This window comes from Lontra canadensis, unplaced genomic scaffold, assembly GCF_010015895.1.
Source record: "Lontra canadensis isolate GAN:19392208 unplaced genomic scaffold, GSC_riverotter_1.0 scaffold25, whole genome shotgun sequence".
In the NCBI taxonomy this organism is placed as follows: domain Eukaryota; kingdom Metazoa; phylum Chordata; class Mammalia; order Carnivora; family Mustelidae; genus Lontra; species Lontra canadensis.
In genome coordinates, this window is record NW_022631019.1 from 13,440,126 (window position 1) to 13,467,206 (window position 27,081).

The following is a 27,081-nucleotide window of genomic DNA, read 5'->3' on the forward strand; positions in this document are numbered from 1 at the left end:
GGCTTGAAGTCACAACCCCGAGATCAAGAGTTGCACGCTCTTCCAACTGAGCCAGCCAGGTGCTCATCATCTATCAGAAAAAATTTTAAAAAGGTTCTTATTGGGACGTCTGGGTGACTCAGTCAGTTAAGTGTCCTGGGATCTGGGATCAAGTCCCATATTGGGCTCCTTGCTCAGCGGGGAGCCTGCTTCTCCCTCTCCTTGCTGTTCCCCCTGCTTGTGCTCTCTGACAAATAAATATTTAAAAAAAAAAAAAAGGTTCTTATTGACCATGAATGTTCTACCTAATTCTGTATTTAATGCATACATAGTCCCCAATAATGGACTACAGAGTCAAAGGCTGAGGAAAAATTTTAACAAAAGCCACAAACCATTTTACATTATTCCCCAAAGGGACTGAGAATCACTAAATACTATTTAGCTGCAAAATTTTATACCAAAAGATCTTAAATATTGAGCAACTAATTTAAAAAATGACCTAAAAAATACGAAGAACTTAATTTTTTTTTTTTTTTAAGATTTTATCCCTTGATTTGACAGAAAGCGAGATCACAAGTAGGCAGAGCAGCAGGCAGAGAGAGAGGGGGAAGCAGGCTCCCGGCTGAGCAGAGAGCCCGATGTGGGGCTCGATCCCAGGACCCTGAGATCATGACCTGAGCCGAAGGCAGAGGCTTAACCCGCTGAGCCACCCAGGCGCCCCCGAAGAACTTACTTTTTTAAGTGAAACATTGCAGGGGGCTCCGAGGGAACTTCATTAATGAAGGTGGGGGAAACAGATGGTTCAAGGGAGATGCACAGAAATAGAAGAAAACAGATCAGAGGGAGAGGCTGAGCGAAGCTAGTCAACCAAGTGTGGCTTTAAGACGAGGAGAGGTAGAGAAATGACGAGACGGGACACAGGACCATGCCCTTAGCATTAGCTCTTTCGATCACCTGCTTTGAGAGAATTTTCAGTAGAATGGTAACGATTAAAGCCCAAACCCGGGGCTTTTTACGAAAAGGCAGGTAGCTTCCCTCCACTCAGCTTGCTCTTTGGATTCTGGCGTACGTAGGCAAATGAAAACCAGCAGCCAGCAGACTGGGGGCTGCGCCAACGGAGCCCACAGTGGGCGGGCTGCCAATGACGCAGCCTGCTCGTACTTCTGTAGGGCAGTCGGGATTCCAGCCGGGCGTCCTCAAAACTAGGCCAGGATCTTTTCTAACTTGTACGTATTCCCTTCTCCCAGGACACTTTAGAGAAACCATACTTTGAGTCAGGATGAATCAATGCCTGTTCTTTCCGGAGATACTTAGATGCTCATTGACTCATTCAGATCCACTTCACAATTTTATTACTCATGTAAAATGACTCCCATTTTTCTTCCTCCCACTAGCATCATCTAACAGCAGCATATGACCACAAAAAGATCTTGAATTTTGTTTTTAAATAACTCAACTCTTGGGGTGCCTGGGTGGCTCAGTCGGTTAAGCGGCTGCCTTCGGCTCACGTCATGATCTCAAGGTCCTGGGATCAAGTCCCGCGTCAGGCTCCCCACTCAACAGAGAGTCTGCTTGTCCCTCCCCCTCTGCCCCTCTCCCGCCTCAAATAAATAAAATCTTTTTTTTTTTTAAGATTTTATTTATATATTTGACAGAGATCACAAGTAGGCAGAGAGGCAGGCGGGGGAAGCAGGTTCCCCCCCGAGCAGAGAGCCCGATTCGGGACTCGATCCCAGGACCCTGAGATCATGACCTGAGCTGAAGGCAGAGGCTTTAACCCACTGAGTCACCCAGGCGCCCAAGTAAATAAAATCTTAACAATAATAATAATAATAAATAACATGACTCTTGCGGGATTAAATTGGCATGTTTCCCTATTAAAATACACCGTGTGTCTGCACAGCTTTCAGCCCCGTCTAACGCAGAAGTCGCCTCCACATCCCACACCAGGAAAAAGGACTGGCCATTTGTTCCATTCCTCATCCGCTTTACTCAGATACCTGAGTGAACCATTCCTCCCCACAACGCTAGATGGTCTCCTTTGCACACGTCATCCTTCACGGGAAAGAAAAACGCCATCATTCCCCAGATCCAGGCACAAAGGAAACTTTTAGAACGTTTTCCATTTGTCAGAGATGACAGCTCAGCCGACGGGCAATGCTTCGCCCACCACGGGCCAGTTTCCTATGCCCACCCCGTCCGCCCCGTTTTTAAAGCTGCAAAGGTTGCAGCAGTAACATTTAAAATCTACCCACTTTAGGAGGAATGTGGCGACGTGCTCATGAATTTGTATCTAAAAATAAAAAATAAATAATGAGGTTCTCAAACAGGACGGCTGGCTCTGACTAGGTCAGAAAAGGACGAGGCCAGCCTGGGGGTGAACAGCCTGGTGGAGTCTCTCCTCCCTCGAAATCTCTTGCAGGTTCAGGCAACTCAGTAGTATTAAGTCGGCCTCGGCTCGGACACACCTTAGGCGCAAAGCATGGGCAATGACCGACAAAGCAGGACACTATGTCACACCTGACTTGTGATAAACAGCAACAAGGACTTCGTGGCCCCACCTGATGACTGACAGCCTCCAAACCAGAGGCTTGAATTTTGATGCCATATATAGATTCCTCAGCTCTTGGGAGAGAATCCCTGAGAGGCTGGATCCGTCTTTAAGCCTCGACTAAGCACAGATCTTCTTCCTCCCAACGTGAAAGAGTAAAAGCACCTATGAGGCGGAGTTACCAGTAAGAGCTCCTGCCTGACTTGGAAGCATGAGGCAGGGAAACGGTCAGGATTTCTACGTAAGCCTGGGAAACACAAAAGGTGAACCAAAATCTACAGAAGCAGGCCTCCCGAAAGAGAAAAATCTGTCGAGGGGACTTGGTAAAGAAACAACATTCATGGACAGGCAAAGGAGGGAGGCGGGGTGATGGCCTTCGGACTGTGAGGGCGAGTCCGCGGAGAGGCTTCGAGATCCCTGGCCGAGAGAGCTCAGCCTCCACTGGTCGCCGACGCTGCAGCAGACGCGTCCCAAAAGGAGTCTCCATGAGAGTCCAGCTTCTTCCGCACGACTCAGCTGAGGAGAGCACCCGACCCACGTCCTCGCCCGGGCCGCCGCACCGCAGCCGGAGCTCCCCGCCTGGCCCCCGCTGCCCCCAGCTCTCTGCTCTCTGGCGCTGGGGTCCTGCGTCCTTACCGCCAGGCCCGATTCAGGAGCTTCACCTGTGCCAGCCTCTTGGTGATCATGGTGGCAAACACCAGGCCAAAGAGGACGCTGCTGATGAGCACATAGTCATAGTCGTCCTTCAGGACGTCAAACTGCTTGGATGGGTAGACTCGAGTTTGGTAAATGTCCAAACCATAGGCCACAACCTGGGAGGCGGAGGGAACGAGAAATACGTGAGAAGGGCGGCCAGTAGTCGGTCCACCAGGACCTCGAGCTCTGGACAGAAAGGATATGGAATTTCCTCAGCTGCTTCCCGAGCATGAACTGAAGGGCCGCCGCTGCGCACGGTGGTGGGCGGCCCCACTCACCAGGCAAGTGGACTCCAGGCCTGAGGGAGCTGTGTAGATGCCTCGCATTCGAGAAACCGTCTGGTTGTAGTTAATGAATCGCTCTGCGTGTATCTGCACGTCCGGGGAATATGGGATCAGGTTCTCCTCCCTGCAAAACATCAGCCAGGACCGGCATTCAAGACTGCAGCAAGGGGATCTCTCGGCTGCCCTTTTTGAGTCCCGGGAGCTTTCCAGGCCATGTATCTAGCCTCGAATCTTCCTTCAAGGTCTACTTTAACTATCAAGTAGTTAAAAATGTGGCAGCTGAATGTCAGCAGGGGCTCCAAGAAAGAAACCTGGGTAGAGGGTAGATCTGGATTCCTACCCTGTTCTAAATCGAATGACAACCGGTGCTTTACACGAGGAGGAGGAGGTCAGGGCCAGTCTAACCCACACGTGCAGCCTCTTGACTCAGAGAGCCTCGGTCCACATTCCTCGGAAAAGCCTAGGCTCACACCATGGGCTAACCACACTCCCCCTTTCCTCCTGTGCAAACACAGATCTGCTCTCTTCCCACACTGCTCAGTTCCCCACACCCCTAAGTGAACAGAATTCGGGATGGAGGCGAGAAAATATGCAAATGATGGCTGACAATACAAAACTGAACGCTAACGGTGACAAGCTATTCCCCACATGACCCAGCCCTGTTAGCTCCCCAAGCTCACCGCCTCACATCCCCCCACCCCACCAGCTGCTGCAGCCAGGATGGCTTCTTCCCTGCCTCTGGCTCGCCAGCCACGGTTCCAGGGCACGGGCACAGCCCTCCCCTGCCTGGGAAGCCCTCCCCCAGACAGCCACAGGCTGGCTTCTGACCACCTCCAAGTCTTCACTCTGCAGTCACCTTCCCAGCCGGGCATCCCCAGGCCACGCTCTCAAGTCACACCCCCTCATAATGCCCTACTCTCAGCCTTCTGTAGGCCCAGTCCCGTCTTAATTTTTTCTCTGTAGCATATATAAGTATGTGACACGGTATTATTTCTCTTGCTTATCTTACATAACATCCATCTCATCCCCTCACCAGCATGTTACGCTCCACGAAGGGAGAGGTTTTCATCAGACTTGCTCCCTGCTCTGCTCTCAGCCCCCAGCACAGCAAGACAGCACGAGGCAGTCATCAAGAGGTCACATTCCTGAGGGTCGGAGCCTCCAGTACTCCTGCAAGCGTCTCACCTGCTTTGCTCTGTTGGGATCTCTGGACGCCGGGGATCCAGCAAGGCCTTAGGAAGGGAAAGAATGGCTCCAGAAGGCAGCCCAACTGCGGAGAAACAAGTGCGGTCATGGCATCAAGGCCATACGAGGGTCTACACTCAAGGGGAGGCTGCTTAAGATTCACTCTCCCTCCTCCCTTGCCCTCTCCCCACCGTCCCCCCGTCTTGTGCACATGCGCTCTCTCCCAAACAAACAGAAAGGAGAGAAATGAGAGTCGTGTCAATCTCTTACAGGTGGCCAAGCTAGACTAAGGAACTTTTCCTGCGGCAATAAAGCCCTCCTCGCTAGCCTCCCCTAGTGGTCAAACAGGGCTGTGCCCGTGATGTGTGTCCAGCTGCGATTCTCCTCGGTGTGGCATCCTACAGAAACCAAAACCGTCACCCCGAGACCCTCCCCTGGTCACTCACTAAGCAGGTGCCGGCTGGTGATGCCCCGCTCGGTGATGGTGGCTTCCATGGCGCTGATGGAGGAAGGGAAGATGTAGGACTGCTGGAGGACCTGGGGCAGCTGAGGGCGGTCCAGGGAACTGAAGGCAGTGGCGTTGTACTGCTCAGTGCCCTCGTAGAGCTCCAGCGCCGTAAACTCATTGCGCCGGGCCTTGGTGTTCCAGTACTGGTACTGGAGAGAGGAGGGGGATAGCTGGGGACTAAGCTGCCACTTGGGCTGGAAAGGGGTATGACGCAGGAAGGCACCTCTCTTTCCATGCATGAGCTACACATTCAGGAAGGAAAGAAACCACCTGGCACCCATTTTCTTCCTTGTTACCAAATTTACTAACTTTCAGGGTACTTTTATCTGGCTTTAGGCAAAGTTCACCATAAGACAAAGGAGTTCTCAAGATACTCAGAAGTCAGACTAACAATAGCTAGGGTCTGAGTGCTTATCATGTGGCAAGCATTATTCCAACCCAGACCAGAAGACACTCTCCTAGCCCTCCTTCATGAGTGATGCGACACAGGGAGCTCAAGAATCACTTCAAGATTGCACAGTCGAGGGGCGCCTGGGTGGCTCAGTCGTTAAGCATCTGTCTTCAGCTCAGGTCATGATCCTCAGGTGCTGGGATCCAGCCCCGCAGCAGGCTCCCTGCTCAGTGGGGAGTCTCCTCCTCCCTCTCCCACTCCCCCTGCTTGCATTCCCTCTCTCGCTCTCTGTCAAATAAAATCTTTAAAAAAAAACTTTAAAAGGTCACACAGTCAGGAAAGGGAAGGGCTGCCATGAGCCCGAGGCCATCTAATTCCTGAGCCAAGTTCCCTAAACAGCCCCTCAGCTGCCATCCAGGGGTTTGGATTCTATAGAAACACAAAGAGGCCACCAGTTTCTGGAACAAGAGGCACTGAAAGGATTCGAGACACAGGTCTTGGCTAGGTCGTGAACCTGACTGACACCCACACTTCTGGCGCTCTTACCACCACCCAGTTCTCTGCGTGCACGATGTGGACGGGGCCCTTGGCCTTCCTCTGCACGGAGGAGTGGATGACGCGCCCAGTGACGCCATCGACGAGGAAGATGCCCACGAAGGTGCGCTCGTGGTGAGTGTCTGTGCTCTCCGTCACCACGGCCAGCAGGTTGGGGTTCAGGCTCTGGGGAGAAGGAAAGAAGAGTTCCTCCAGAACCGTGATGGCCAATCACAGGCCCTGCCGTGCAGGAGCCCTGGGTGGAGAGACAGCCCGGAAGCCCGCTGGCCTGGCAGAGGAATCGGGCTTCCTAGCCGGAGGAACTCGCTACCAGAGCCTGTCATCACGGCCCCTGGTTAGAGTCCTGGGTGCCACGCGCCACATCAGTTACTCTGCCCACATCACCCCCCAGAATCCCACAAACCACCTCGAAATGGAGCTATTGTCATCCATACGTGGCAGGTGAGAAAAGGCTGCAGGCCATAAAGCAACTTGCTCCCGTCACAGACACAGCAAACGGTTAACTTGAGATACAATCTGCCCCCTCCCTGACGTAAGCCACTGCTCCCCCAGTGCGGTTTCTCTGCACCGGGGCCTGCCCTACGCCTGAACCAACAGACAAGTCTCATTCCTCTTCTCACCCGACCTGCTACTACAATGGGACACAGGTGATCGTGCCTTCTCAAAACACCTTCTCAGGGCGCCTGGGTGGCTCAGTGGTTAAGCCTCTGCCTTCGGCTCAGGTCATGATCCTAGGGTCCTAGGATCGAGCCCTGTGTCGGGCTCCCTGCTCGGCGGGGAGCCTGCTTCCTCCTCTCTCTGCCTGCCTCTCTGCCTGCTTGTGATCTCTGTCCAATAAATAAATAAAATCTTGGAAAAAAACACTTTCTCCACTTGGCATCCAGGACGTGTGGCCCCGGTTTTCCTCCACCCCACTGGCTGCTCCTTGTCAGTCTACTCTGCAGGCTCCTCATCTCCCCAGTCTCCTGAACATTGTCTACACTCGCTCTTGTGGTCACGCCGCCCAGGGGTGCTGGCAATGGCCAAGGTTACACACCCACGCTACACTTTCCCTGAACCCCAGACTCTAAAGGGCTGTCATCTCAGTATCTCTTCTTAAATGTCCCACCTCAAACCTGACATGCGCCGAAGGGAATCCCGTCCTGCCCCTGCCTAAAGCCTGTTCCCCGCAGGCCTCCCCACGTGTCAGGTTTGAGACCCAGGACCTCTGAGTCTTTCTCGACTCCCTTCTCTCTCCCCAGCACAGACCAAACATCCCACCCACCAGCATATCCTCCTGGCTCTACCTTCAGAACGCCCTGGAATCTGGTCCCTCCTCCCCACCCCCACCCCCAATCAAGCCACCACCACGTCGCCAGGCTTACTGCAACAGCAGGTCTGCCTGCTGTCTCCCTCGGTCCTCTGGTCTCTCCACACAGCAGGCTGAGCGAGCCCTTAACCTCAGTCGTTTAGGTCACACCCATGCTCCCAACTTCCCACCCCCACTCCAGCTCACTTAACATCAAGGCCGGGGTGGTGGCCTCACAATATGTCCTGCCACTCTCTGACCTCAGCAGCCTGGACTCTCCCCGCTCACCACACTCCAGTCATACTGTCCCCCTTGCTGTTTCTGGAACACTCCAGGTCCACTCCAGCCTTCCTGTCTAGAAGGCTGTTCCCCCGATGTCACCCACTATCCTTCTTTCCTTCTCAAGGTGTCACTGTCGTGGTGAGATCCTCCTTAACCTATTTTAACTCGCACGCCCTTCCAATCCCAGCTTTACCCCCCTTCTCGGCTTTGTTCTTCATAGAACTAGCTGCTCTCTGGTACGCTTTACATTTATCGGTGTACTTGCTTTCTGGTCTCTACTGAATACAGTTAGAGCCTCAATCTTGTCTATTTTGTTCACGGATATATCTCAGAGTCTAAAAGAGTGTCTGACATCCCACTAGCAACCCCACCACCTCCCCCCCAAAAAAAGTACAGCTTCCCCTCTGTGGTGTTCCTTCTAAACCCGCAACCACGGTCTAACCACGAGAAAAACGTCTGACAAACCAAAATTGTTTACAAAACACCTGCCTCGTACTCCTCAAATCTATCAAGGTGACGAGAAACTAAACAGGCCAGAGGAGACTTAGAGAAACGTGGCAAGTCCATGGAGCATGGGGCCCGGGGCTGGACCTACAGCAGAAAGGGACCTTAGAGGGAAAACCGGTGAAACTCTGAGAAAGTCCGGAGTTAACAGTCTTGTACCAATGCTGGTTTCTTAGTTCAGACAGATGCACCACAGTCCCCTGGGGGGAGCCAGTAAGGTGCACATGCGAAATCAATGTACCATCTTTGCAGCTTTCCTGTAAATCTAAAATTAGGCCAAAACAAAAAGAAGCTTATTGAAAAAAAACAAAACTAAAAAATGTGTGTGATGAGTATAAATCCCAAAAAGCCCTACTTTAGAACTACCGATTAAGCCCTAGTTAGAACTACTATTTTTTAACGTAGAAAAATACAAGTACTCTTCGTAAATTCTAACTCATAAACGTAAAATTACATAAAGAATACACTTTTTCGGGGCACCTGGGTGGCTCAGTGGGTTAAAGCCTCTGCCTTCGGCTCGGGTCGTGATCTCAGGGTCCTGGGATCGAGCCCCGCGTCGGGCGCTCTGCTCAGCAGGAGGCCTGCTTCCCCCACCCCCCATCCTCTCTGCCTCCCTCTCTGCCTACTTGTGATCTCTGTGTCAAATAAATAAATTTTAAAAAATCTTAAAAAAATAAAGTGTGCAGTTTGATGAATAAAAAAAAAGAATACACTTTTTGTAGCACAATCAAGCGTACTCTAGAATTTGTATTATTTTGGCCGTTCTGACTGACTAAGGCAAACTGACTGCAGCCACAAGGAAGGCAGCCGTCACTAAAGATTTCTAATGAGGAGCGCCAATAAGGTTAACCACGAGGCTGGCACTGTTCTAACCATGTTACGTGTTGTTGTGTGTTACCACTAATCTCCATGACAATCCTATGATGTAGGTGCTCTTAGCCCCATTATATTCTTAAAAATAGGCATTTGGGAAGCCTCCGCAAACTACCCACGATGAGCAGCCAGCGTGGGGCAGAGCCAGTTGTGAACCTGGACAGTCCAGCCCACGCCCCGTGAAGCCGCTCCCCCGTCAGCCGCCTTGGCCGCACTCTCGGCTGCATCACCCCTCCTCCTCCAACTCGGCTGCATCACCCCTCCTTCCCCAACTCAGCCCGCGCTCTGCGGAGCGTGCCACCAATGACCACACATCACTACCAGGCTGTCTTCTCTCCCAACAGTTTGGCAGCCCACTAGCCACCTCTCTGTCTCCCTCCTTCACCACTAACTAGCGTGGATCACAGAGATGGAGTTTCTAATGGATCAGTGAAGGCTTAAGCCCCCAGCGTTCGACCATCACTATCACGAACAGCAAGAGCGAGCATCTACCGGGTAGCAGCCATAGGCCAGGTACTACGCTAGGCCTGAGTGTCACGCGATCATCACGACAGCCCTACAAAGGAGGCACGTCAGACTCATTTGACAAGAAATGAAAGCTCAAAGGAATGAAACGACTCCCTCAAGATAGAGTAGCTATCAAATCCCAGAGCCAGAATCCAAGCCCTTGCCCTTCTGCTCAGCAGCAGACTGCAGAACCGTACCTTATAGAGCACACTGCGGTCCCCCATCACGCGGCCCTGGGAATGAACGTGCTCACTGCTGCGTTTCCCCTTCACCTTGACGATGCGCTGCACTTCTGGGGGGATAGTCAGCTCCCAACTCAGCTCAGTGGTGAGATCCTAGGGCCAGGGCAAGAGAGCCAGCACTTATGATGTGGAGGGTACACTGAGTCCTGTGACAGCTATAGGCAGAGACATCCCACACTCCTTTATTTGGGGCCTTTGCACCCAAAGAAACAGAGATCAGAGCTCCTGGGAAACAGCAGTAAGGATCTAGTTTGTGCAGATGTTTTGGATCTCTGTTTGATTAGGCAAGACACTAAAGCCAGTAAGAAAGGAGAGGAATGTTCAGTGGTATCCTATTGTTTATCTGAGTAGGAAATACCCAAGGAAAGTTTACCACTTACTACTACTGACTATGGCTCCCGTATCTGAGCTTAGCAGTAAATCACTAAACTGCCAGGGACCTTGAAACATTATAGGAAATGTTCTTCATAGTCAAAGAAAACCAATTCACAAAGTGTTACAGTTAAATATATTATTTTTTTTAAGATTTATTTGTTTGAGATAGAGAGCATGGAAGCATGCATGAGCTGGAGGGGCAGAGGGAGAGAATCTCAAGCAGATTCCACACACTGAGCACGGAGCCGGGTGTGGGGCTGGACCTCACGACCCTGAGATCATGACCTGAACCAAAACTGAGAGTCGGACACTTGATGGACAGAGCCACCCAGGCACCCTACAATTAAATAAGTTATTATCCATCCATACTGTGTATACACAGAGCTTTGTGTCCTCTGTCTTCCCTCAGCCACTGTTTCTTCCCATGTCCTCAGGACTCCACCAATCTTGATACCCGCGAGCTTGCTCCCCCAACCATGAAGAGCCATCTCTTTCAAGGCCCCTCTTTAATAACTTGAGGGGACAATTTTTTTTCACCCACAGGGGTAAAGAACGTGTTTTCTGGGGAGACCACTTCCCATGCTGTTTCTGGAAAGGTCAGCTGTTACAAAATGTCAAGAAAGGATACTGCATTTTTAAGACAACAAGAGCTAAAACTTAGACGGCATTTGCCATGTGCCAGGCATTGCTTCGTGTGATTTACACATATTAACTCCCTGACTCCTCACGACAACCTTACAGAGTAGGTCCTCTATCATCTTGTTTTATAGACAAGAAAAAAGGGCAAGGGAGGTCATGGGCCCAAGGTCACAAAGTTAATAAATCACAGAGCCCGGCTTCCCACCCGGGCAGCTGGGTCCAAGCTCCTAAGCTCTATGTTGCACTGCCTCTCAAAAGGCCCTGTGGGACAGGATGGAGGGCCCCTGGTGAGTACATGATCCAGATCCCTCCTGTCTGCAGGCCTGCTAATGAGGCCAAGGCCAGCCCTCACCCCCCATCCCGCCCCATGAACCTCAGAGCTGGCCCTTGGGGCCGGTGTCTATCAGTCTTTGCTAGCGCAGGACTCAAGTATGTCAACAGTGGAGAAAATCAGCCCCATTTTTAAAAATCAGATTCAGGGGCACCTGGGTGGCTCAATGGGTTAAGCCTCTGTCTTTGGCTCAGGTCATGATCTCAGGGTCCTGGGATCCAGCCCTGCATCGGGCTCTCTGCTCAGCTGGGAGCCTGCTTCCCTCTCTCTCTCTCTGCCTGCCTCTCTGCCTACTGTTGGTCTCTGTCAAATAAATAAAATCTTTAAAAAAAAAATCAGGGGACGTCTGGGTGGCTCAGTTGGTTAAGCAGCTGCCTTCGGCTCAGGTCATGATCCCAGCGTCCTGGGATCGAGTCCCACATCGGGCTCCTTGCTTGGCGGGGAGCCTGCTTCTCCCTCTGCCTCTGCCTGCCATTCTGTCTGCCTGTGCTCGCTCTCTCTCTCTCTCTGACAAATAAATAAATAAAATCTTTAAAAAAAAAAAAAATCAGATTCAAAGCACACATTCTATCAAGAGTGGGTCAGTAATGGCATCTTCATACAGAAAGTACAACTCTACTCAACCTCCGTTCCACCTCCCACCCTCTCAAGAACGGACAACAACACTCCTTCTCTCTGCTAGAGAAAAGGAACGTGGATTAAAAAATCCATGGGTTGGAGGGCGGTGAGGGCGGGTGGGCTGGGTGGGAGGGCGCCTGGGTGGCTCAGTTGCTTAAGCCGCTGGCTCTTGATTTCGGGATCGAGCCCCACATCGGGCTCCATGCTTAGCAAGGAGTCTGCTTGAGGATTCTCTCCTCCTCCTTCTTCCCTCTGCCCCTCCCACTGCTCACATGCTCTCTCCTTTCCTCTCTGAAATAAATACATCTTTTAAAACAAGAAAAAAAAAACCCCTCCATGGGGGCGAAAGTTTTATCTCCCGGGCATTACTCTTTTCACAGTGCCTAGAGTCTTGTCTGCTGCGCAGCAGCTGATCAATAGGAAAAGGCCTGTGAACCAGACACTGGGACTGTGCTGAGCCACATTTTCAACAGAATGAATAGCGTGGTCCACTTCTTAGCCAAATAGCCAAGAAACGCTTATGCCCTCCCCTGGAAGGTCCCTCCGGGGGTGCCCTCCCTACCTTTCGAAGTCGATATCCACACAACCGTCCCTGTTCTGCATCCACCAAATAGAAAAAGATGGAAGGAGCGAGCTCATGTAGCTGTCGTAAGACATTTCGAGTGGCTGGGAACGCCGTGACCTTGAAGACCCCAGAGAGCCCAAAAGAGTTAAAGGAAAAGGGTGCTCCGTGCGGTCTGCCAAGAGTCATTACAGTTAGCCATCAAAAAGCCTTAAAAATAAAACAATCAATTTTAAAAGCATTAAAGCCCACTGAACCCAAACAGGGCTTAAATCTCCTTTTGCTCAGAGCCTGAGTTTCCACAGGTGCAGGGAAGGAAAAGCCATGGGGTGGCTCAGAGATGCCCTTCCAGCCCACACTCGCGCTGACTGCTGAGCCCCAGCTCTGGCCGCAAGCTGCCACGGGGACCGCCCCCCCCACACCGGACCCCCCCGGTGCTCGCCAGCCGCGCTCAAGTCTCCTACCTTATACTCATCATCGATCAACAGCAGCACCTTGGCATAATCCTGATCCATGATGGGGAGAAGCAGAGACTGCAGGATGGGGCGCTTCGGCACGGGGGGGGCCACCTGACTCCACTTGCCGAAGATGGGATTGAAGACGTACAGAGAACTCATCCCCGACTCCTGAGACGGACAAGCCAACAGTCAGACCAGCGGCAGGAAAGGACGCAGTGCTCAGGGCAGAGCTGAGAGCTGGGACTTCAGCTCAACTGTGACACATTCCCAGGACCCCTCTGTGTGGATGCCCTATTTGTGCAGAATAAAGTTTTGTGTGACGGTAAACCGAGGCTAACGTGTCAGGAGGGAAACGGTCGAACTGTCCCTGTGGCCGAGCACTGGACACACTGAGGGAGAAACAGAATGGTCAAGTACCGATTCGCTAACCTCGGGCAGCCATTCCAGCGGTGCCTCCCAAGCCTAGAAAGTGCCCTTTCTCTTTTTTAAAGATTGTACTTTTATTATCTGAGAGAGAGAGAGAGTGAGAGAGAGACAAAGAATAAGCAGGGGGAGAGGCAGAGGCACCGGGAGAAGCAAACTTCCCGCTGAGCAGGAAGCCCAATGTGGGGCTCGATCCCAGCACCCTGGGATTCATGACCTGAACCGAAGGCAGAGGCTTTAACCCACTGAGCCACCCAGACGCCCCTAAGGTTTTATTTTTATTATTTATTTGAGAGAGAATGAGTGAGAGAGCACAAGCAGGGGAAGGGGCAGAGAGAGAGGGAGAGAAACTGTTCCTTTCTAACGACACTAGAGTGAATCCACAAAAATCCAGCTAATTCTGGGAGGCAGAAATAGCTTTGTGTCCTGCTCTCCTTCGTCTAAGGAGAAAGCAGCCGCTCAGCAGCTAACAGCGGCCTGCATGTGGGAAGGAGGAGGGCTGGCTCATTTCAGGTCTGCTGACATCACACCCCCTCCAGTGTCAACCCCCATCAGTCCTGGATGGTTCCTGGATGCGTCTTCCGCTTCAACAGCTGGAACAAACAGAGCTCTAGTCCCTGGACACCTGTCCTTAGCCCTCCCAGAATTCCAAAGGCCCAGGAGAAATGCAACTTACAAAGCACTGAAAAGCCACATCCCCTCTGGCTCAGAGCCGAGGAGGACAGCCTCACCTTGTCCTTTACCAGCAGGGTGCACTGAGGGGGGTGGGGGAAATGGGCCGTTGTCCTCTGGACCATCAGTTTAAAGGAGGAATCTGGCTTGACGCTGGGGAGATACTGTTTCCACAGGATGGTGCCAGAGCTGCTCTCAATGCCAAAAAGCTGCAAGATAAACACCTGGCTCACCACTAGGAAGACAAACCCGAAAGCTGACTCTCTCCCTGGAAATCAGCACCAGCGCTAGCCCCTACCAAAGGCTTTTTGCTTCCCACTCACGGAACGTCAGAAGCTTTGGTACCTGGGGCTTAAAGCCCTCTTACCTTGCCCGAGGCCGTCACCATCACCATCATCTTCTGGAGGTTAAATTCATCTCTGGCCAGGGTGTCAATGTTGATCTCATTCTTAATCTGACTTCGGGGCTTCCGAGCGTCGTAAAACATCTTCCAGAGGTGGGAGGTCCACGCCTGCAGCAGGATGAGCTGGGACGACAGGCGTTTCAGGAACATCCCCAGCAGGCCGTCTGGTGTCAAGGAGAATGTACCAGAACTGAGGCTCACGCCTCATCAGACTAGGTGCTTTCAGCAAGGAGCTTTTTCTAATGAGGGGGTCTCTCCTGCTCCTGTGGAGCACTCAAGTCATGACGTGCCAGGTGGCGAGCCCGAAGGGCGTTCCTTTAACCAAAGCTACCACTCTCACCCTCGGGTATAGCCATGCAGGAACTCCAAAACCTATTTTCCTGGCCCCCAGTACTCCCACCTCCTGGTCTCTTGGAAGAGGAGACCAGGACGTCAGGGATCAGCCATGCTGAGCATGTCTCCACCACAGCCTGCATCCAGAATGGCCAGAAGGAGGTTTCCGGGTGTCACGACAAAACCAGAAGGGGGGAGAGTGTGGGGGTGCAGAGGTAAGTGTGCCATGGACAGGCATTTCCCTTACGCACAGTTCGACTCCCACCCTATTAAACTGACACCCAGCAGACCTACTTGCCTCCAACCCCCAAACCCTGTCAATGAGGCCACCACCCGCAAATCTCCCCCACGGGGTCAATGTGGCAGCATGAGTACAGAGCCCAGTCTTTGGAGTCTGGCAGCCTGGACTAAAATCCCAACTCTACTACTTATTAGCTGGGTGACCCAGCTTGTGTACATAACCTCCGGCCTCTGGTTCCTCATGCGTAAGATCGTGTGTAGTCCAAGGGCCACATGACCTACACATGTGACTTCACACCACGCAGGATCCACGGTGAGTGCTCACTAAAAAGTAGTGCCTTTGCGCATCCTACTTCCAAGCAACCTCAGCACAAGGAAGAGAAGTGAGGGGCAAACAGAACAAGCCACAGGCCCAGCGGTCCATGCACACACGGTATGCACCTCAATGATGCGGGTCAGGAAAAACAAACAATTAACCAGAAGCTAGTCACGTGGACAGGCAACAGGCAACAAGGCAGCAGGAAGCAGATTTTACCTTGAATTGCTGGGTCCGGGCAGCAGAAATAAACAGTAAAGTCAAATTAATCCTCGGCTCAGAAAACCCGCAACGCCTACCGGGGAGCCCGGCCCAGAGGCGGCCCTCAGTAAACATGGCCGCAGAGCAAGGTGGAGGGATGGGAGGAAGAGGCGGGAGGCAGGACTGACCAGAGCGGAGTGAACCGAGTCCATCCTGGGGCAAGGGACTGGCGGGCTCCAGAGGGCACCGCGGGCAACCACAACAACCCCATCAACCCAGCCACACCTCTCCAGAAAGACGCGGCTGGTGCCTGGGGGACAAGGCGTGACACAGTGCCTGGCAAATCTGAGGAACTGAGGCAATGGCAGCTATGACTTTACTAAGTGAAGACTGAGAGGGGTTCCCAAGTGGCTCCTTTCAGAGAAAAGAACGGTTACCTAAACCACATGGCCATGAGGGCACCAGAAATTGGTCGCAGAGCAAGTTGCACACACACGGGCAAAATGATTGCACCCAGGAAGCCGGGGATGCCGTGAGCCAGCATCTCCTGCGGTCTAACTAGCAGACTCATTCCCAGAGCAGCCTCCCCCAGCCATAGCGCTGTTCCCAGCGTCCTCCGTGCGTACCTGCCTTCTTGCCGAATTCTCCTTCCAGCTCGGCCTGGGCGCCCGTCAGGGGCAGATCCACCATCTCCAAGCACACCACCTCTGCCAGCGACTCCTCCCGGGCCCACAGCACCACCTTCCCTGCTACAGAAACGCCGGTTATGAAAGCCACGCCTGCCTCCCCCATCACCTGAAGGCTCTTCTCCATGGTTCAGGGATTCCAGACGCTCTTGTGTTAGGCCGAGAAGCAGCAGTGCACAGGGTGGCATGCAACAGTTCAGGTAAGGGAAGGTCCCGATTTCACCTTAGAATGCTAAGGGATCGTTCAAAAGCAGAGCAAAATATGGCTCTAAAAACTATTCAGGCTACACTCCACTGGAATCTTTCCCAGAAGCCAGTCCACGGCCCCCCAAATACAGTCTGACTAGAAATCTGGGCAGGCCGACCAAAAATGGGCTGATGAGGTGCGCTCACCCAGCTGCTGCAGGAAGAGTAGCAGGTGGTCCTCTGTCTGCACCAGGGCCCTGTAGCCCACCGAGTCGTCCTTCTTCAAGAACACCTGGATGTAGAGCTGTAAGCAGAGCCCGGGCCCCCGCGGTCAGCCAGAACCCAAAAGCTTCTGCGCGCCAGACCCCCAAACTCACGGCATCAGGAGTGGGAAAAGGCCCAGGACCCGGGGTGATTCGCTGTCCAGGCAACACAGCGTTCCCCCCTAGACCCCAAGGAAGGAACGTGAATGCATCAGAGCCAGCGCTGCGCCGCCAGGCCGCAGTTCGGACCTCTCCGGGTGGGGGGTGGGGTGGGGGGGTGTCTCAGAGTTTCCCAGGCACCGCATCCGTCCCTCATGCTCCAGTCACTCCCCACGGAGCGAGCAGAAGGCCAAGGTGAGAGCTTCCATTTTGGAGATACAGAAGCCACAGCCCAGAGAGGCTGACAACAAGCTGAATGCACAGCGGCCACGCAGGCGCCAACCACGGGTGCATGCTGGGGCACCGGTGACGTCTTACGGGCTCGCGACTCTGGACACGGTTCGGGATCTCACAAGGCCCAGTTTCATTGGTAACACGAGGGCAGTAATAAGCACTTCACAAGGCTGGTGAGACAGGTGAGTCGATTAGGGCATAAAGAGCAGAGCACTGTGCCTGGCACGTTCACCACTTAGCATAAACGATACCTGCTTTGACCATTAGTCATGGGGCCTTATAACAAGTCAGCTCCTCAGAAGAACTAGAGCCCGTGTCCAGAGAGCCCTAACCCTAACCCAAGGCTGTGGCCTGGCCCGTGCTGAGAAGCCCCAGGACGGAACCTGACACAAAGGCTTGGACTCACCCGCTCTGGCCGAGTGCCGTTCTGCTCCAGACTGAAGGTGATGGCGGTGTCCAGCAGCCGTCGACCTGTCTCCACGAAGTAGAGGTTAATGGTGTAGGTCTGGTTGAAGCAGGTCAGCGAGTCCTACGGGGACAGACGGCAGGGGTCAACACAGAGATCCCCCAGAGCCAAGTCCCACAGAAGAAATCCAAGAATTGGGGTTAACTGCCCTAGAGAAGGTCCAGGCCAAGAAAGGAAATATACGCAAAGGAAAATAAAAGGAAAAAAGAGGCGCCCGGGTGGCTCAGTTCGTCAGCAACTGCCTTCGGCTCAGGTCATGATCCTGGAGTCCAGGACCAAGTCCCATATCGGGCTCCCTGCTCAGCAGGGAGTCTGCTTCTCCCTCTGACCCTCCCCCTTCTCATTCTCTCTCTCTCTCTCTCTCTCAAATAAATAAATTGAAAAGTCTAAAAAAAAATTTTTAAAGGAAAAAAGAAAGCTAAGTTGCAAGGCAGAAATGAGGTATTCGAGTAAATACACAAAGTAACAACCACAATACTTGTTGCAGAAGGAAGTCAGTACGATGCAGCAGACTTCCCCAAGAGAGGGAAGACACAAAGCTCTTCAGGAGAGCTCGGGAGATGGAAGACACAGCAGAAGCCCCGCCCCAGGGCCCGTGCTCTGCTCCAGTGCAACTGCACAGATCGCCATTTAGCAATACCAGCTGGAGCCCAGAAGACACGGGGAATGGAGCCGGAGGAGAAAGTGGTTAAGAACAGATTCTAAGGATTCTACTTCCGAGTTCCCAACTACAAAGGATGCAGACAAGCATGATTTACAGTATGCGGCAAACCCCGCCAGGGTTGAGCGCTCCAGGAGACCTGCTCCCAGCCTCCCTGGACGCCTAGGCCTGGCACACTGCCCAATGCCACACCGTACCTGAGCCCTGGGCTTCTCCGGAAAGCTCCCCAGGGACCCATCTTCAGAACTGCTCAGTTTCTGCTGGGGAAAAGAGAAGGACAGATGAGAACACTTAACCCACGGGGTTATTCCCCAGTCACCGAACTGAAGGTCTCCCTGCTGTGTCATCTTAGCACCCAGGAGAAACAAAAGTCCCTCCTCACTCCTGCTCACAGAGCCTACGGAGCTCTTAACAGCCACAGAAGAAAGGGGGGCCGTACTATTAGGCCCCCACTCCCGGCAACAGGGTCACTGAAAGCACTACAGGGCAAGTGAGAACTTAACTTCTCAACAGCTTCCTGCCCCCGGGTTCAAACCGCCCCGACGTTTGGTTCTCGGGGCTCCTGGGAGACAGAAGGAAGGAGAACCCCCAAGTGCCGGCTGGTATCCTTGGTACGCACCGTTTCACTGCGGCAGGTCACGGCTGCAGCCACCGTCTTCTCTCCGGTGGTGGCAAAGCTCACTAGGGCGGCCTGGGAAGAGAGCAAAGTGTCAATTCCTAGATGGGGCCTACACCAGTCAGCCGCCTTACAGAAGAGCATCTCTCCGGGGACGTCCCTTGGCCTTGGAGCTGAAAGTGCTCCTGACTTTGAAGCACGGCAGCCAGGGCACCTGAGAACAGAGGGAGGCCTCAGAGGCATCCAGAGCTGAAAACAGGCCTTTCCCCTACCTCCAACACAGGCACACGCCGGCCCTAAATTTCACAACGTTCTTAGTATCTATAGGGAAGCTGGAATGAATGTTCCCACTCTCCTGTGGACTCAGAACAAGGTGCCAGTTTGACGCTAAAGCTCCTCTGGAACTCTCAGAAAAAAAAAAAAAAAAAAAAAAAAAGGATTGCATTTCTGCTCTAAAGCGAACCCATCTTGGGGTGCTTGGATGGCTCAGTGGGTTAAGCCTCTGCCTTCGGCTCAGGTCATGATCTTGGGGTCCTGGGATCGAGCCCCACGTCGGGCTCTCTGCTCAGCGGGGAGTCTGCTTCCCCTCCTCTCTCTCTGCCTGCCTCTCTGCCTACTCACGATCTCTATCAGTTAAATAAATAAAATATTTTTTAAATAAATAAATAAATAAAGTGAACGCATCTCAAACCACACACAGAAGAGAAGCCTGGATCCAGAGCAAACATCAACAGATCCTCCTGACCCCTAGCACCGTGCTGCCTGCGGTCACCTGTGGGAAGTCTTTGAGCAGACTCAGGGCTCCGTGATGGTAGTGCAGCAGAGCATAGTGGCTTGGGGACAACTGCAGGAAGAACTGGGCCCGAGAAGGATCCACTGGGTTAGGCTGCGTGGGCAGGACCCGGGGCTGGAAACCACTTGCAAATTCTAAGTCAAGAGACTGAAAGGCAAGAAAAAAAAAAAAAGGATTAGGGCTGCAAGCGGGCAAGTCACTGGTCCACTGATCCATCCCAGGCCTCCTTCCTCTGCCCCACTTTGCCAGGGAAAGTAACCAGGCCACGGCACGTAGCTCCAGAAGCTCCCATTCAGGCTCTCTAAAGAGTGGCCCATTTCTCCTTACACCAGTCCAGCCAGAAGCCTAACCTCCCAACAACTACCGAGGCTCAGGAAGGAAGCCGTGTCACTGGGAGAAAAACTTAGTTCTAAGCAGCAAAGGCAAGGCCTCGGGCCAGGGAGCAGCAGCACCACCTCTCACCTGAAGCGGGATCTGTCTTAACTCCCACTCCGTCTCCAGGGCCAGGGTCTGGAGGGACCGTGAGCTTGGGTCAGGGCACACCAGGACAGCCTCATCCACCACACCACAGGCTCCAGTGAGACTCTGAAGCCAGGGGGTTGACACCCTGACCTACAGGACAGACATCGTAGTGGGACATTGGTGAGAATGTTTACATTTTCCTCTCCACTCATCAGCAAGGTCACGGGGGACTAAGCTCGAAGATTCTTCATGGCTGGTTCCAAAGGACTTCATCCAGGGACCTGGGAGGCTCAGTTGGGTAAGCAGCTGCCTTTGGCTCAGGTCATGATCCCAGGGTCCTGGGATCAAGCCCCTCATCGGGCTCCCTGCTCAGTGGAGAGCCTGCTTCTCCTTCCCCTTCTGCCTGCTGCTCTGCCTACTTATACTCTCTATCTCTCTGTCAAATAAATAAATAAAATCTTAAAAAAAAAAAAAAAAAAAAGGGACTTCTTCCCACCCCTCCCAACTTCCCGAGAGCTCCCAAACTGGAGAAAATCAGGATCTGGAAAAACATACCAGGTCATCTTTAAGACCCGGTTTTTCAGATAAGCATTTCTCTCCCGTATTTGTCATACGTGGTTTCCTATAATCACTCCACAGAATTATCTCCTAAGAAAGTTGCAGGCAATGAGAAAAAACCTACATAACTTCCCATCCACCCCAGGAGAGCACCATGCATGAATGTGAGGGCTTTAAACAAACACTTGATGAGGAGAAAGCAGCCTCCAAGTGACCAGACTCAGGGACCGCGAATGGCTTCTGCATCTGCCCAGCCAAGCTCCCTGGTCCCCAAGGCAAAGGCGAGCTCCGTCTACTCCCCTTCACAATCCACAAGGTGCCTCATGCCAGACGCCCAGCCATACCTGCTGAACAATCTCTCCATCTTCCACGTTAAACTTGACGATGTTCACGTGGCTGAAGGGAACAATTCCGAGGGCCCATACCACCCCAGACCCGTAGGAATACGTCATCTGGTAATGGATGCTGTCACTAAGAGAGGGAAGACAAAGCAAGGAGCAACAGCTTCAGCCACAGGTCAGGCCCACCCTCAGGGGTCCTCTTGTCACAACCTAGCAGTCCCCAAATAGGATTTGTTTGGCTCCCAGTTTTGTTTTTGTTTTTGTTTTTAATAGTCACCAACATTTAGAACTGAGACTTAACATGTAAAAATCAGATTTCGAGCTCTTCTTAAAAAGGAGGAGTGGCAACGCTAGGCAGGCCTACAGCGCGCCAATCGGCTAAGTAAGGCTGCCCCCTGGAGGTAAGCCAGGCACACTGCAGCTGCCAGAAATCCCCACAGGGCCTGTTTTGCTCAGGGGTGCCATGCACTTGGCCACATCTGAATTTGAGTTTTTACGCCCTGAAAATGGCCACAAGTCGGAGCAAATCTTTCCTTTTCTTTCCTCTGTCCTGATCCTTCCTAGCTTCAATGCTTTCCATGACTAAGACCTCTGAAAACCATCTCAAACCTCACTCAGTCCCTACCCTGGGCTCTTCTTGAATTGTTCTGGTTCATAACATGAACGAAAGGCTCAGTCTGACTTGAAGTGAAGTCAAAAAGCCCAGAGTGCTACAACCGTGAGCGAGGAGCCGCTCCCCTTGCTGGGCTGTGTCTAATGCCCAGTTTAAGAATTTCCTCCTCACTACAAACGAAATGCCAGAAGGAGCACAGCCTGTGAGTATAGGCCTACATCCAGGGAGCCCAACACACGATGCCAACATTAAGGGAAGGCTGGGTCAGAACACTTCCAACCCTCGGAGAAAGAGGAGCTTGTAGAGAGCAGAAGGAGGCCGTCACCCCGTGGGCAGGTGGCCTTACCTTTCAGGGAGGTGTTCCACCCACTTTAGGTGCCCGCTGGAGAGATGATGCAGGGCAAGAGTGGTCTTCTTCAGGACCGCAATGTACCGCACTGAGTCCTGCAGGCCTACCAGCCCGAGTGCCTGGAAACTGAGCACGGGTACAGGGGTGAGAACAGACTCCCAAGGTCTCAGACTAGAGCAGAGAATCTGGAACGCCGCCACTATAGCTCGATAGGTAAGAAAACAGGCCTTGGGGTCAAACGCATCAGGATCCCAATACCGGCTCTGCTTCTGGTGAGCTGGCTTGGGAGTGTGTGCTCTCAACCCCTGGGCTCTGCTGCTTCCCTGAAGCCCCGTGAACCTCCTCAGGGTTGTTCCCTCCCTCCGCTAGGACTTCCCAGCAAGCAGGCCATCCCTCCTCCATGGCATCCTTCACCCCGGACTGTCATCACAGGCTACATGCCTGCCTCCCCCAGCTGACCATGAGTTTCTGGACAACAGAAACTTTCTCAGGGTCACATATGTGTTCCCACGGCCTGGGGGAAGCACCAGGTGTTAACCATGTAACCATCAGAAGCGGAGTCCACTACTGCAACCGGCCCTGTGATCGCAGCAACCCAGCAAAGATACAGCAGCAGTCTGAGCTGTTCTCTCAACACAAAACTGAAATGCTGAAAAGTTCATATCACATTCCTATACCTAGGACATTACAGAGTTCTCACGTCACGGTAAGATTAGGAGCGGCAATCAAGTGCAAGGATACGTACTGCACCTAACACGTGCTCGATAAACACTGGCAGAATCACCACCTGTTCTGTGACCTCAACTCATCAAAATGTGTGGCATCTGACGTTTGGGCTCTTCGGTGGCCCGTGAGGAAAAACGTCAAAAGACCCTGCACTGCTGTCCATGCAGACCTGTGTTTGGGCAAAGCCTTGAGGCAAGCCCAGATGACATACAGCTTCTTGCCCTCTACCTGCCACTGTCCAAGGTAATCTCCCAGTTCAGGCCCCCAATGTTAGTCTCCCAGGAACGCATGATCCGGCCTCCACTGGACACAGTGATTGCATCTGGAAGAGAAATACCATGGTGAAGTCATCTCCCCAGCTGGCGCTCTGTGGCCTCCTCTGATGGTCAAGGAGCAATGGCCGCACCTCTGAGGTACGGATGCAAATAGAAGTTATTTGCAATACCTGTCCTTTCCTTTTGGGGACACCCCTCTCCCCTCCCTTCCCTAACAGACCCCGTATGGGGAGATGGAGCCAACACCACGATAAAGGCCAAGTAGGACTCGCTTACCCTGTCCGTAGAGCAGCATGGCGTCCACAGCCCCTTCTGCCGTGCCCTTGTCAACATGGCGCCACACTGAGAGACAGGAGAGTGAGACGTTACTATAAACTGGACAGAGGTATCCAAGAAGACAGGTAGGAGAGACTGGAAGAGGTCTTTGTTTGCACATTTTGCACACTTGAAATTTTATTTCAAGGGAGAGAAGGATTACAGCTAACCAGCAATGACCCACTCACTCAGTGGGTAATGAGGGGAGGAAGGTTTGAGAGGAGCCACTCCTGTCCCAGTCTGAACTCCTCACTTCCCATACCTCCTACCACCCCAAACATATAAATGAAGGACAAAATTAACAGAATCTCCATGAGTCACAAGAAGAACGGTGATCGTAAATCTTATTTCCATAATTTTGTTCCCAAAAAACATCCACAAAAGCAGCATAAGTAACTTAAACGGGGCATCCAAATCTTTACTACAGAATAGAAAACAGAAATAGAAAAATATTTTGAAATAATATCTTAACTTAAGAACTGTCAGGACTCAGCCTGAGGGTCTAAACTAAAAAGACCAGTTCTAAGAAAACAGTTACTGTTCAAGGACAGTAACTCAAAAAAAAAACCAACCAGAAAACAAGTATCAGAATTCAGTAAGAGACATCTTTCAGCCAACCTGCCCCAACATGGTAAGCAGCCAAGAAGACTACACAAGCCACAGTCCATTCTGGATTCACTATGGGCAGTCATTCGTTCCCAAGATAAGCGCCCTACACAGGTCACTCACAGATCTCCCCGGTCCGAGAATTTAATGCTGCAATCACGTTCTTCTCTGTGGCCACAACCAATTTCTTGGATCCAGGGGAAAATTCCAAGGAGGCAAACTTGAGCTTCCCGACATACTGCTGTCTCCTGAGGAAGAGAGGACAGGGAAATGTGAGGGGCCAAAATCATCACTGCACAAAACATTGTGGGAAAAGACCACTGCACCAACACATAATGTTATCACCAAACTACCTATCTTAGGACATGTGAGGAATGTCTTTAAATGAGGAGATTTGACCAAAAGCAAGATTTCTATGCAACATAGTCAGAAGGCAAGGGAACAAGAAGAGAGAATACACCCTAAGGGATAAGAAGCACAAGTCTTACTTTTTTTTTTTTTTTAAAGATTTTATGTATTTATTTATTTGAGAGAGAAAGAAAAAGTGAGCAGGGGGAGGGATAGAGAGAGATGAACAAGCAGACTCTGTGCTGAGTGCAGAGCTCAACACGGGGCTTCATTCCAGGATCCAGAGATCATGACCTGAGCTGAAGGCAGACGCTTAACTGACTGAGCCACCCAGGTGCCCCTCCATAATTAGCTTTGCATGGCACACTATGAAGTACACAGGAGGTGCTTGCACATTGCTGTTAAGGAAAAAGTACTCTCATCCCAGCAAACTAAACACACGTGGCATTTACATGAAATTTCTCTTGTGATGTTGTTTGGTCTGATTAAAAAAAGGGCGGGGGGGGGGCGCCTGAGTGGCTCAGTGGGTTAAAGCCTCTGCCTTCAGCTCAGGTCATGGTCCCAGGGTCCTGGGATCGAGCCCCACATCGGGCTCTCTGCTTGGCAGGGAGCCTGCTTCTCCCTCTCTTTCTGCCTGCCTCTCTCCCTACTTGTGATCTTTGTCTGTCAAATAAATAAATAAAATCTTTAAATTAAAAAAAAAGGGAAAAAACTAAGCAGAGAGTAGAGAATAGGCTTATATGACATTCAACAGTTTCTATCTGTATTTTCGCATACTTAATTCATGCTATATCCACCGAACATTAAGAAATGCATAAGATGAATATTATTACTTTATTTTACAAGGAAAAATTATTACTCTCATGTTACAGGTAAGTAAACTAAGGTCTGGTGGAGTCAAGTAATTATGGTCAGAAATAGAAAACAAGACTAAGACATTCTGACTCTAATTCTCATGCTCTCTTTTAAAATATTGTTATCTTTCATCTCGACTGTAAAAGTAATGCCTGTTTGGGGTGCTTGGGTGGCTCAGTCAATTAAGCAGCAGACTCCTGATTTGGGCTCAGGTCATGATCTCAGGGTTGTGAGATCAAGCCCTGTGTCACTTAGCATGGAACCTGCTTAGGATTCTCTCTCTGTCCCTCTCCCTTTGTCCCTTCCCTGCTTGCGTTCTCAAAAAAAAAAAAAAAAAAAAAGAAAGAAAGAAAGGAATGGGGCGCCTGGGTGGCTCAGTGGGTTAAGCCTCTGCCTTTGGCTCGGGTCATGATCTCAGGGTCCTGAGACTGAGTCCCGCGTCAGGCTCTCTTCTTGGTGGGGAGCCTGCTTCCTCTACTCTCTCTCTCTCTCTGCCTGCCTCTCTGCCTACTTGTGATCTCTGTCAAATAAATAAATAAATTCTTTAAAAAAAAAAAAGGGAAGAAAAATTAAAGTAGTCCCTGCTCATTGTAGAAAATATGAAAAATACACAAAAGTATTTTTTAAAATTTAAAATGCCTAAAATACCACCACCATAAATTTTGTAATGATTCAGGATATTTCCTTGTTTGTTTTTCTATTTGTAAATTATATATACCTAGTATTCTGCTAAGTTGGAGTCATACCACATAGGCATATAGGCTGTATATGTGTAATATACATATCACATTGTGAGCATTTGCCCAATTAAAAATATGGCTTATGTTGCATTTATCACACTGTCCTCTATCACATAGATATCCATCTGCCCCCACTAGACTGAGCTCCTTCTTATCTATCCACAACACCTAGAACAACTGTTGGCCTACTACAGGCAAGCAACAAATACGTGAATCAATGTATATGACACAGAAAACACTTCACAGAGGAGGAGGTACCTGAGCTAGGCTCTGAAGAATAAACTGTTCTCTGAAAAATAAAAACAATGGGTAACAGTAACTGTACTCAATGAGCCAGACATAGTGCTAACTTGAAAGAATGATCTCATTCACCCTTACAAGTGCTGTAGGGAATAATGAACCATTAATAAACCCATTTTACAGATAAAGAAACCTTGGCACAGAGTGGTTGGTTAAGTCACTTTCCCAAGTCACACAAACCCTAAGTGCCAAAATTTAGCCTCCAACGAGAGTACACCTTAATTGCAGGGTCTTAAGGAAGGGGGCGATAGAGAGGGAAAACTGAGTACGTGAATTAAATAATTGGCATCTCTATGAATGGCACCTCCCGGCAGATGTGAGACTTCCTGGACTTGTTCTAAGCCCAGGGCCGAGCTGGGCTGAAAGAGGAGAAATGGTACAAGTTTAGGACCCAGGGTAAGACCCAAGCTCCTGATCACATACCCAAGAGATGCCAATTCGAGGAAGAACGAGAGTTCACTGAGGGGCTGCGGACCCCGACACCCAGCAGATCAGAAACCTGTCACAGAAACAGGCCCTGACGGGAAAGAAGGAGCAGTGACCTCTGACCAGAACCCCAAGCATGCTTGAATGCCAGGGCCGGCTTCACGAACCCGCAACCTGTCACATAGAGACTGGCTTAGAAACGCCCCTGACTTTCCATGTAATGCCCTGTTGTGGTATATTAAAACTCTTTAACTTTTGAACCCGGGGTCCCACATTTTCATTTTGCAATGGGCCCCACAAGTTCTGCAGCCCGTCCTGGTGCCTGTAACCCCGTCCTCCCTGTAGCAGGCACAAGGCTGGTACTGAGAAAAAAGCCACACATCTCCCGAACAGGTCCCACACGCACGCACCAATCGAACTTGCCCACTTGGTCTTCGTAGACTGCGGCCGCAAGGACAAGCGGAGCAGCCCAAAGCCAGAGCCGAAGAGCCGCCACCGACGCCGCCATGATGGGAGCCTGGGCCGGCCCACCGCCGGCCCGTCATGCACCCGGCCTCAGGCTCCGCCTCCGCAGACCATAGAGTTGGGATCTCACGAGAAGCCCTCGCCGGGGAGCTCTGGACTCGGAGGCCCCCCAGAGGGCGGGGAGTCGCCCTGGAGACGGCCGGGCGGGGAGAGGCGGGCTGC

General features: G+C 51.6%; 1 protein-coding gene across 6 annotated transcripts; it reads right to left on the minus strand.

Annotated features, from left to right (window-relative positions):
• Window positions 1-2,264: 2,264 nt before the first annotated feature.
• Window positions 2,265-26,961, minus strand: EMC1 (ER membrane protein complex subunit 1). 6 transcript variants are annotated; one of them, XM_032863591.1, is made up of 24 exons: window positions 26,805-26,961; window positions 23,849-23,973; window positions 23,081-23,146; window positions 22,758-22,851; window positions 21,801-21,929; window positions 20,845-20,971; window positions 19,943-20,092; window positions 19,460-19,627; window positions 18,691-18,762; window positions 18,269-18,331; window positions 17,351-17,473; window positions 16,496-16,592; window positions 16,043-16,162; window positions 15,435-15,443; window positions 14,291-14,490; window positions 13,983-14,132; window positions 12,835-12,996; window positions 12,371-12,490; window positions 9,801-9,938; window positions 6,141-6,314; window positions 5,142-5,352; window positions 4,696-4,780; window positions 3,505-3,634; window positions 2,265-3,342 (listed from the first exon to the last, which is right to left on the minus strand). In XM_032863591.1, exons 1-24 carry the CDS (start codon window positions 26,900-26,902, stop codon window positions 3,163-3,165), a joined length of 2,991 nt encoding a protein of 996 aa, XP_032719482.1. In that variant the 5' UTR covers window positions 26,903-26,961; the 3' UTR covers window positions 2,265-3,162. The 6 variants fall into 6 exon arrangements, with proteins under 6 accessions (XP_032719482.1, XP_032719481.1, XP_032719480.1 ...); XM_032863590.1 differs by having other exon boundaries at window positions 16,043-16,165; window positions 18,269-18,328; window positions 26,805-26,960; XM_032863589.1 differs by having other exon boundaries at window positions 16,043-16,165; window positions 26,805-26,960.
• Between the last annotated feature and the right edge of the window lie 120 nt (window positions 26,962-27,081).

What these genes read in the sequence shown, in the direction of transcription:
- EMC1 (XM_032863589.1), bottom strand. Translation starts at nt 26,902, where the DNA reads ATGGCGGCGTCGGTGGCGGCTCTTCGGCTCTGGCTTTGGGCTGCTCCG. An exon ending in GTGGATATCGACTTCGAAAG is followed by an intron (nt 9,939 to 12,370) that starts GTAGGGAGGGCA and finishes CCCTGGCCCTAG; the next exon opens with GATCTCACCACTGAGCTGAG. An exon ending in CACCAGCCGGCACCTGCTTA is followed by an intron (nt 4,781 to 5,141) that starts GTGAGTGACCAG and finishes GTTTCTCCGCAG; the next exon opens with TTGGGCTGCCTTCTGGAGCC.